The 11,780-nt window shown below is 32.2% G+C and overlaps 1 protein-coding gene across 6 annotated transcripts; it reads right to left on the bottom strand.

The window, feature by feature from the left end:
- Positions 1-284: 284 nt before the first annotated feature.
- On the bottom strand, positions 285-3,336 carry LOC112287627 (mitotic checkpoint protein BUB3.1). Of its 6 annotated transcripts, none has more exons than XM_073536691.2 (8): positions 2,795-3,336; positions 2,297-2,379; positions 1,884-2,110; positions 1,580-1,655; positions 1,356-1,436; positions 1,065-1,143; positions 735-819; positions 285-509 (listed from the first exon to the last, which is right to left on the bottom strand). In XM_073536691.2, exons 1-8 carry the CDS (start codon positions 3,118-3,120, stop codon positions 423-425), a joined length of 1,044 nt encoding a protein of 347 aa, XP_073392792.1. In that variant the 5' UTR covers positions 3,121-3,336; the 3' UTR covers positions 285-422. The 6 variants fall into 6 exon arrangements, with proteins under 6 accessions (XP_073392792.1, XP_090109929.1, XP_073392797.1 ...); XM_090253803.1 differs by having other exon boundaries at positions 1,580-1,642; positions 1,970-2,110; positions 2,795-3,296; XM_073536696.2 differs by having other exon boundaries at positions 367-509; positions 1,580-1,668.
- Positions 3,337-11,780: the final 8,444 nt, after the last annotated feature.

The following is an 11,780-nucleotide window of genomic DNA, read 5'->3' as shown; positions in this document are numbered from 1 at the left end:
ATCTCTAACGTTGTCCGAACAACCATTCAATGTCTAACGCGTTTTGACAATTAACAGCTATAAGCTCAATAAAGTTGACCTCATTCCTGGATCCAGTGAAGGGCCATATTCAATGTTAAAACCAGTACACAGCCCTTTTCCACAGGAAGGTGGAACTATTATAATCAACAAAATGCCAGTGATAACTTCTTGCGGATGATTGGAACAGTGCTGCGCTCAAGTCAAAGCCACCAATTCACTACGCATGACTACCTTAGAACTACCTTCAATTAATTTGACACGAATGCCCTGGTCACATACCGATACCAAGCTAGATGCTCTAATAACTAACGCTCACTTCAAGGCTATGATCTAATGCTCGCTTCAAGTTTATGATCAAATGCTCACACTTTAGTAGGCAGGTATTCAATCCACCTCTCTATTCAGGGAGCAGACGTATAAGCCTTCGGTTTGGGTTTAACTTCTGACTCATTTACACTTCGCACAAAAATAGCATCAGGTTCATGCCTGCACAATGTCAGTGTTCAAATTTAAAACATGTAGGAGTAGAAGGAGAGTTCCACAATGGCGAAATGATTTCAAGTACTGAATAAATCAATATGCTAAACAAATTACCAATTGAGGTAACGGTATTCAATGACATGCACTCCAGACATAATACATGCGTCGTAACAAGGTTGAAGACATTGGCTATATTAACAGGGAAAAGATGACTTAAGGTTTGTCACCCTCCTCAAATGTATAACTGGATGCAATGGCAAGTAGCCGACCATCTCTGCTAAAAGATAGTGAAGCAACACTGGAAGGATACCTTGAGTACTGCACAATGGCGAGACATTACTTGCGAGCATCAGCTTTAGCAAAATCATTAACCCAACTTAAGACAAGAATAAACTAGTACCAGCTGATTGATAGTGCGTCAATGCTATTTCCTCTTCCAAATCAGTAAAATTACAATCAAAATTTAGCATAATCAAACGTCACGATCAATATCTTGAGCAATTGAGGCTGCTAATTGTACCAAATACCTAGTTGACTCATTCTCATATTACTCATGACAATACCTGGTAAAGCCGCTTCTTGTTATTGCCATCCCAGATATTGACATAGCCATCGCAACCACCTGTTGCAAACGTGCCATAGCTACAACGATGCCAAACAGAAAACCACATTCCCAGAAGTAGGGATATACACGCTGAGTCTAAATCGTGAGGTCTGGCTTTCGATGACATTGTTACTTGAACACATTCGCAGATCTCCAAACTTATTATGAGTAATGAAATAAAGAAATTACAAAAAAATTAAACCAAACACTAATTGCCACATAAATGCAGAGTTTGACCACGATAACTCACATTGGATGAAATGCGATAGCGTTAACAGGATAAACTGTATCTCGCCCGGCCTCAGATTTTCGATGACACTTAAAGGCATATCTGTATAGGATTGCAACCAATACAATTTGAGGCCCGCTAAGGTAGACAGATACCTCCATGCAATGCTTAAAACAAGGAAAATGAGAAGATTACATTTTCCCTTACACAAAGAGACGGTGTAGGGAGTAATTTGAAACAATTACTTTTTAGCTTGGCCTGCTTCGGACATATCGAAAAACTCCATAGCAATACGACCTTCCACGGAGCTGAGGGCGTAACCTACCAGGCCACACTGCATCTCAAAAGCCAGCCCAAGCCTCACAAACCGCATTCATAAGGTGCATTCAATTTTGACTGGCTGAAGTGCGCAATATAAGAGGTCCTAACGCACAATCACCAAAACATTAATGATCAAACATACTAGGGAACACTGACAATGCAATAGGTATTATTAAAGTTATAGCAAGGGGCAAGCCACGTCCCTGTGCCGATGGGATAACAACGTACACAACGAGTTTGATACTTTAAGGACGATTCTCGAGTCTGTTCAGGACGTTGCATGAGGCGCAAATCATACACGGTAATGTGTCGACCTGCAGTGGCTACGACAAGTCGGTGCCCGACTAGTGACATACTGTACACCCGTTCAGGTTGTGGATAAGTCCCAACCCCAGTACCCCCTCTGGGATCCCAGCATCGGACCGTCTTGTCCCAGCTTCCAGTCACTACATGACCTACAACCTCCTCAATTACCAAGAAGCGACTTCCATAAGCTTGCGCAGGACACAAATTTTTTTTTTAAAACCGATGCATGACTACGAGCCTGCAATGATCTGCAAACCTTGTAAAAATACTCGAGTCACAAACAATAGGCAATAACTCCAAAGTATTGAATTAAGGTACATAAACATTTTTCTCACCAGTTGCATGCGAATACTCAACACACCTCACAGGAGCGTCGTGTGTTCCCAGAGTATCCTCGCCACCTGTATTGAAATCATATCTGAAAGAGATAGAACATGTACACGGATCACCACATGAAAATTACGCGCATCCTAATAAGTATAATTATGGATCTCAACTCTTTTAGTGACTTTCCTCAGCCAGCTCCAATTAACAACAACTCCAATCCTCAAAATCGCCCCCGCCGAGTTCCATTTGGCCGCGGCAGAACCAGGACCCTATACAAGACCATCCACCCATAGCCAAGCCTCCTCAATTCCAAACGATCGTTCCGACAATTCCACCATGACCATTGAACGGGATTGAAATGCCAGCAGAAAAGCACTCCATTCCAACACGGCTCCAGCTCAACAGCTACTCATCCCGTTGTAAGTGTCAGGGTTTGGGAGGGGTTTAACAGAATACGAAAAACAGCGAAGGAAAGAATGCGTCGAAATTGGAACGTAGCCAGCTACCTACAAACGGAGTGGTCCGCGGAAGCAGTGAAGCAGGAGGAGTCATCGTGGAAGCAGCAGTCGAGAACGGGCGCACGATGGCTAAACTGGCCCATCAGAACGTTGGCAGATGCATCGTAGAGGCGGACCTTCGCATCCCAGGAGGAAACAAGCAGATGGTCGCTGTAGTTGGAGAAGCGGAGGTTAGAGATGCCGTCTGCGGGCGGCGATGCAAGCTCCCGGCCTAACACCAACTGCGCAGGCTGCGCATTCGCGTCCATGTCGAGATAATGCTGGTGCTGCTGTGAGGGAGGTGGAAATAGAGGTGGCGCACCTCCTCCCATCATCCTCTCCCTCCTTCACTCCACTCCACGCTACTCCACTCCCCGCTGTGCTGTACGCTGCTCTTCTCTCCACTCTTCGCAAATTCCCTCTCGCTCCCAATCCACGCTGCGACGGTAACAAGAGTCCATCCCCCGTCACGCTCGCCTCGCGTCGAGCGTGGCAGTGGCGGGAAGGCAAGGCAAAGACAAGCAGCTGGGCGTGACATCCGATACAGGATTAGGAAGTTTGAATTCAAGCGGGTAGACAGCTGAGTGAGTGCCTCCGGGAGAGGGGAGGGGGTGCAGGCAGTTCCCACGGGTGATCCCGGGGAGCAAAGCTTGAATCCGTGAAGCCCAAATTCGAAGCAATCACGCACACCATTGCGGCGGAGTCTGCGAGGCGCCGTACGGGGGGGGGGGAGCTCCACCCCTTCGCATCACTTCATTGATTCATGAATGTAACTGTAAAAAACTAAATTTGATGGACACATTCAAGGCTCAAAAAGATTTTTTTATTTCAGAATCCGAAATGAGTGTTCGGTACTATTTTAAAATATATATAATAAAAATATCATTCCTAAATTGGCAAAAAAATGTTGTCCAAATTTTTATATATATATATATATATATTTATTTATTTATTTATTTTTATTGTTAGTATTTTTCACATCTATGATGTTATTTACATAGTGTGTCCTTTTTTTCTTAGCAATGTTCTTGAACTTCATATTTGCTTCTTTGCTTCTGCATCCTTAGCAATATCTTTATTTGTAGCACTACCTAAGATGTTGTGTTATTTAATACATTCCACTTTCATGTCCAATACATGCCTTCTCAACATGTGAGTATTGTCCACAACAAAGGTTCTTTCTTTCTCTGCAAGAATATTGGCACATCCAACTTTTTCAACCATTGAACTTCCAAGTGTCTACCAATATTTCCAAGTCTCATGGCTTCTGTTTTTTTTTTTAAATAGAACAAAAATAGTAGTAAGTTTTGGATGGTAATTATATTTTATAATATATTTTAAAAGATAAAAAATCATTAATGGAACATCTTCCTCTCTCATGTAGACTGTGGTAAACTTTCCATGACTTTTATAGTTAATGCTAATGAAATAATCTAGAATATAAATAAATTCTAAAAGTAGAACACTACCTTGCATTTGCACTATCAATTAGAATCATATATGTGCATTATAATTGACTTAACTTTTCATCGAATAAAAAACCTATATATAATCATTTACAAATTTAATCTGAAAAAAAAAAAAAAAAAAAAAAAAACTTTGTCAATATGCAAGACAATTATAGAATTGTTGACATCTTAGTTAATGTGATATTTTGGTGAAGGTTGGATGTAGAATGTGTTCTCTACTTCTATAATAAATAAGATCTATTATTTATAATCTTAGCATAGTACCACAAATGTGTTATCTTTTTCTGATGTGTTTCTTAGATCCATTTTAAGCCACTTACTAAAGTTGGTTTATATCTTATTAATTTTGGCCATGTAATTCAACTTCTTTTAGAAACACCTCAATAATCAATTTTTGAAGAAGTAATATTAGCAATACTACTTGAAAAAAATAAAAAATAAAAAAAATGTGATAATATGTCTCAAATTAAGGTTTTGAAAGAAAGTTATGTCTTTTTTTAAGCATGTATATACTTTTAATCCTTCAAGTTTAATATAACATCCATTGCTATGCAAATATATATATACTGTAGAACTTGACTATTAAGTCTAAGTTAATAAGATGGGTGCAAGTCAACTTGCATTTAAAATTAAACATACATCCTAAGAAAATGTTAGTTGATGTAATCATAAATATTGGCTATTAATTACAAGAAGAGAAATAACGTATTGGTGATAACATTGAATCAAATCTACCAAGTATATAAATAAAGTGCATTTTTAGGACAAGATAGAAAATTGTTCCTTAATATGTTTTAGTTCTTAAGATTAATCTAGTGAAATAGAGGTATGACAAGATATGAAGAAAATAAAATAAAATAATAAAATTATGAGAATAGATTTGTTAGGAAGAATTTAGCTTTGACGTCTTTCTAGCTTTTGAAGTCTTAAGCCTTCACAATACTAGGTACATCGTAAACAACATCCATAATTTCTGCTCTAATCAATTCTTTAGAAAGAATATATTATTAATCTTAAGATAAAAGGTATGAATTTTTTAGAAATCTATGCAATAGTTTATAACACCAATGATGTAAATTGACTAATCTTACTAAATTAACACCAATATATTATAAATCATATATAATAACTACTCTTTAATCTAATTTTCTTTTTAAAGATAATAAAATAGTATTATATTGATACTTCTTAAAAAAAATATATTTAAAAAATATGGTTTTTCTTAATAATATACAAAAGAATTTAAAAAAACTAAAAATATGCTAGAATATTGCAATCTGTTGGTACTAAAGCTACAAGGTTGGTCCTTGACTATTTGCAACTTGGACTTTTTTGGAGTCTTATCTTTTAATTTATCTTACTATTATCTTTTAATTTATCTTATTTTTGTCTTATCTTTTAATTTGTCTTATTATTATCTTATTATTTATCTTATTGGGATATCTTTTTGTTATATATTTAAACAAGGTAAATTAAAAAAAAAAAAAAAAAACTGTCTAAATTCTTGAATATATATATATATATATATATACTAGATGAACCCATGTCATTGTCATGGAAAGTTTGACTCAATTGAAGCTATTTTTGTGAGTCAAAAAATATTTTTTAAATTCAAATATAATACAATACAAATAGAAAGAAAGAAAAAGAAAAAAAGAAAAAAAGAAAAAAAACTACATAGTGGAGCTTTCATGTATGAAATAGGATAAATAATTTCATGTTGTAGTTACGAATAAAAACTATAAATGTAACTAGAAAGATAAAAAAAATATAAAAAATTATTCTTTTCTGAAAAATTCTTTAAAACAAAAATTAAATAAAGAATAATAAAACTAAAAATAATGAAAAAATAACTAATCAAATTTAAAATTTAATAAAATAAAATAATATAATAATAATAAAAGAAGATATGATTTTAGAATAATAAAATTATAATAAAATAAAATATCCTCTTAAAAATAAAAATTATAAATATTATAATTTTATCTTAAAATTATAAAATATTATAAATAATAAATTATTTTTGAAAATAATAAAATTCAAAAATCCAATTTTATGCACACAACTTCAGTCCAATCCACATTATACCAATCCAACAACAAATCCAAACATAAATAAAATAAATAAAACAAAAACAAACAAACAGACAAAGTCAAAACACAAAACAAAAACACAAAAACAAAGTACTATATCATAAACCTGTGTCATTGTCATGGAAAGTGTGACTCAAATGAAGTTATTTTTGAAAGATATGTTTGTAAGCCAAAAAATATTTTTCAAATAAAAATACAATACAATACAAATAGAAAGAAATAAAATACACAATAGAGCTTTTAGGTATGAAGTAGGATAGGTAAACCCGTGCTGTTGTTATAGATAATATACAAAAAAAGTAGTAAATTTTGTTCAAGGAACTACTTGTGAAAATATAAAAAAAAAACCATTAAATTATAAAATATTAAATCATAAAAGTATGTTAAGACATTCAAAGATGTATTAAAGTTAATAAATTAATAAATTAAAAAATACTAATATTTATATAATTAAAACTTTTAGAAAAATAATATTTAGTGTAGAATTTAAATTATTGTTTCTAAGAAGAAGAATCTTCATAGAATGAGAGGAAGTGCATTGAGATAGTGCTACATAAAGTTGACCATGGAAAAAAAATATGTTGTCGTAGATCCAAACCAACATGCTATACTAATTGTCTTTGAGATTTATTTATTATTATTGCAAATGTAAGACAGATGAAAAATTACTTTTTTTTTTTAGAATAAACAGAAGTTCTTTTGTTGTAGAAGTTAATATAATTTGCGGAATAAACACCAAGTTTCTAGCAAATTTTCTTCTAAGAATTCTTGCTTCAAGAACTTGATCCATTAATCGTGTAATTACCAATTCGATTCCATTGAAAAGTCCTTGGTGAGGAGTAATATTTCTTAGTAGCATCCTCGGAGTCTCAATCCTAAGACAAAGCCTTGATCTAGGCATTCCAGATGGATTAAGCGACTTGATGAATTCAAGTGGATAAACATTATTGTTGTCGATACCATCTTCAACAACAACTTCATCAACGCTTAAATATTCTTATTCTTCTCTAGAAAAATGACCATAATCTTCTTATTAATATCTTCTATATCATCATTTCATTCAAATAAAATGATTCTATCTCTAAAGAAGGCATCATTTGCTACACCATCTTTTGCCAGTCTTAGATAAATAACTTCTACCAAAGACATTAATTGTTGATCAACAATCATATAATCGGAAAGCTTAACTATATTATTGAGTAATAAGTTTGTACTATTTCTAATTTGGTAAGTAACAAATAGAAATATTAATCAATAATAATGCAACCATAAAAAATTCAAATGTACTACCATCTATATATACAATGTGTATGTGCATTCTATACATAAAGAAGCCAATTAGCAAAATCAATATCTGCTTGAAGTGCTCCTAAATTCAACATCATATTCTCTTTTAATGTATGGATTTTTATTTGAGGCAAAAATATTGAATGTCAAAAAGATACTGCTATAATTTCCTCTCGAGTTCTTTTCACAATCAATGTCAATATTTGGCAAAAATCTCCACCAAAAACTATTGTAGCTCTTTCAAATGGGCGATCAATATTCCGAGTGTGTCTAAAAAAATGATCAATTGCCTCAAGACAATAATAATGTTGCATTGGAAGTTCATTCCAAATAATAAGGAAAGTTTGGTAAATAAATTCAACATGGTCAAAATTCTTAGTAATTGAACAAAAAGAGTCTTCATTACAGTCTAATAGAATCTTGAACGTAGAATGGGCAGTTCTTCCTCTTTTTAGTAGCAATGCAGTAATTCCTAATGATGTAATACATATGACAATTTTTTGCATCAATCAAACTTTAGTTGCTAAAGTATTATAGACAAATGTCTTACCAGTTCCTACGTGTTTGTTTAGAAAAAAACATGCATCCATGTTTTTGCATTATAGATGCCACAATATCATCATATGCCTTTTTTTATTCAAGATTCAATTGTGAAACATATAGCTCTAAATTTGCTTGTAATTCTTGAATGTTCCATGCTCTTTTTTCAGAAATAAATTGATTTCTATTAACTATTACATTCCAATTGTTTCTTGATAATAGCATTAGAGAAAATTGTGCAAGCATTTTGTTAGAATCGTGCAAAATCTTGTGCAGCAAGAAAAGTCTAAAATCCTTAATCTGTTTTTCCATTGAATTGTTAATTCCATGTTTTCTTTACAAATAGGTATTGAGATCATCCAAGATACTTTTCCTAAATCTTTTTCATATGTTTAATGGATTTATTGGATTTCCATGCAATAGAAAAACAACAAACAATGCCCTCAATTGAAATCCAATTTGTATTCTTGATGCTTCTTCCAAACATTATTACCACTCTCTATTACTTTTAAGTAATCCTAAAGCTGCACATGCACTTTTAAATCTTAGATGGAAAATCCCATGAATAGTCTTTAAGTGCTCAAATCATTATAGACCTTTAACATGGATTATAAGAAGCCTCAAATAATATCTTTTTCCTATTGCACGATTTGCAAAATATAAACATTCAATAGCAAATCTACATTTTCTTAACATCTACATCTTTCTAATCTTATTCCAAATGAAATTTTGTGAAAATTTTTGGTATGTATATTGTCTTGCTACTACAATTGCTACACATATCTCAAAAAATAAAGTTAATGTTTTCTTTTCTCTTTCAACATGTTTTAAAATTGCAGCTGCCTCGTCATTTGGATCATATATCACTTGATACATTCTTGGTAGATGAACAGCCAAGCAAATAATATTTGGCATTTCTTCATAGATCTAAATGCCAAATAGTTTCCAAATAGCCTCCGGAGTTCCAATATATCTTACATTCAAACATTATTTGATCTTGTCTTGTTGGTTTTTAAATTACATTGTAATGCAATCATGGCCCTTATAGATGTATTTGTGGATATACTTAAAAATACAAATAGATATACAAACCTCAACATTAATATGTCAATTGTACTTCTAAGATAGTTTTGAATAAGATAGAAAAATATCCCTATTATCAACAACCATTCCTCAAAATTTAAATGTTCTTCTATCATTTCTTTGTTGATATTGGAGATATCCACTGGCATCCATTGTTATTTCTTTTGCAAATACCTTTGGATACATCTTTGTACAACAACCCTCTTCTATGTAAGATGCTTGAAGATTTTACATTCCATATGGACCATGTACAATGCATTATAGAATAACTTCAAATAGCTCTTGGCCATTGTCTTTATTTGGAAATTCTACATAAACCATATAATCCACATCTCTAGTACATTTAATCTTATTTTTTCTATCTAAAAAATCAAGATATACATATGATATAGACTTCTCTTTTGAAACTCAATGGTATAAACATGTGCAATAACATGACCAAAGACAACTCCTTTCTTTATATCTTCTATAATTGCATGTCTCTTGAGCTCAAATACATAAGCAACTAAATCTGGCAAGTCACTTATTTGTTGTTCTTGAAGCAATTCATTCTGGATATCGGACCATCTTGGATTTGTTGTCACTATTATAAAAATATAAAGATGCTAATAAAACCTTATAATTGCCATAGATTCTTGAAGTATTTCTATCATATGTCTTGTACTTCCAATATATGATAATGGAAGTAAGATCCTGCACCTTAAATTATTTAATTCATATTGTTCTTCTTCATGCCCAATATTTTGATTAGTTATAATAGTATCTACTAATCTTTGGTATAAATCAGCACATAGATTTCCTTGATTGTAATGTAGATATCACAAACGTGATTGCTCAATTGTTGCCCATCCAATAACCATAAATTCTTGTAATAGCTTTCTTCCATGCAAAAATGTGGAATACTCAGTAGGCCTTAAAAAAGTCGATAAGAAAAATAATCCATTTGTGTAAGGTTGTTGTCTCTCCAATCCTCTTGTCTAACACCTTCTATTTCTTCAACAATATCCATCACTACATTTTGCGCCCTTAGGTTAGGATACCATCTAAGGGTTCCATGTAGAATAAATAGAACATAATAAAGGAGCAAATAAGCTTAATGAGCCTCATGAATCCTTTCTAATAACTCATTCCTACATAGGCAAATAATAATATTGCAAAGTGCATTGTGCTCTGATCCATCTCTAGACAATATAATAGCAATTTCTTCAAAAGTGGTGGAAAGATTATATTGGTGTCTATTGCTCTCATTCATAAAGTGCAAAGAAACAATAAGTTCTACTTCTACTACTCCTTCATTCCGCATTTGAGATAGTATTTCATGTACATGTCTATATAATCCAATAAACAAATTATTTTCTCTCAAAACTCCTCCAATTTCTTACATAGTTTGACTCAATAAACCACAATTATGTCTCATTCTTCTATCTTGTGCAAATGATGCATCGTGGATATAGAATTGTGCATAAGTTGGGTCATTACCTTCTTCTAGTAACAATGCTTTCACTAAATAGTACAACTCTCTATTTATTCTAAAATTGTATAGAGCATTTCTTTGAAGTACAGATCGACCAATATTTGTATCTTAGGACATAAACGCATGTGCAATATTGTACTAATAAATATTTTCTCAAAATTCTCTTATTCTTGCATCTTGGTCTTTGAATAAGCATTTCAAAAGCAAAGGTGGAGAAGATAGAGATGGTAGAGAAACTTTTCCTTGACGACAACATTATCCAAATAATAGCAACTGCTTTCGCGACCAGGCTAAATGTTCATCAAACTAATCCAATGCATTACAATGAAGACACAAAACATTCATCTTTCGTAGATTATGTATGGCTTCAACACTTGTAACTATTTCAGCTTCTCTTTATGCTCTCTCACATTCCCTATGCTATCATTGAGCAATTGCTCTCTGATTTATTGTTAAAGTTGGACCGTTTATAATGGCATGGGTGGCTTCAATACTTGTAACTATTTCAGCTTTCTTTTGTGCTCTCTCACATTTCCTATGCTATTGTTGAGCAATTGCTCTTCTATTCATTGTTAAAGCTGGACCATTCACAATGGCATAGATTTCACTAGAGAATTGGAGTAAGCTTGGAGTCATCTAAATTATATCTCTATAAAATTGTACTTTCATAAATTACACCTCCATATTTACTAAATAATATTTATTAAAAAATATATCATTATTTATTTATACACACAAATATATATATATATATACATATAAAGTTGAATATAAAAAATTTCATATAAGAGAAAGAAATGAAATTCTTATAATTTAATTTTTATATAGTAATTCTTATTATAGTTAATAATACTTGTAAAATTCCAATGAAACTTTGTTGCTCAAGAATCCATATTTATAATGAAGATATAATATGAAATATAATATAATAAATATAATTATAAATATAATTATAAATAAAAATTATAAATATAATTATAAAGATAAAAATAATTAAAATATTAAAATAACTTTATTTCTTATAAAATTCCTATATACAGTGACAAATA

The sequence above is a fragment of the Physcomitrium patens genome, chromosome 10 (genome assembly GCF_059467195.1).
Source record: "Physcomitrium patens ecotype Gransden chromosome 10, ASM5946719v1, whole genome shotgun sequence".
Lineage (NCBI taxonomy): Eukaryota > Viridiplantae > Streptophyta > Bryopsida > Funariales > Funariaceae > Physcomitrium > Physcomitrium patens.
Note: the sequence above shows the minus strand (reverse complement) of the source record. Positions and strands in the feature narration are given on the sequence as shown.

Bases quoted from the DNA above. Each gene is read 5' to 3' on its own strand.
- LOC112287627 (XM_073536691.2), bottom strand. From the start codon at position 3,120: ATGATGGGAGGAGGTGCGCCACCTCTATTTCCACCTCCCTCACAGCAG. The intron at 1,437-1,579 runs GTAATTGTTTCA...AATCCTATACAG, and splicing joins GAAGCAGGCCAAGCTAAAAA to ATATGCCTTTAAGTGTCATC. The intron at 510-734 runs AGGAGGGTGACA...CTGACATTGTGC, and splicing joins TGCATCCAGTTATACATTTG to AGGCATGAACCTGATGCTAT.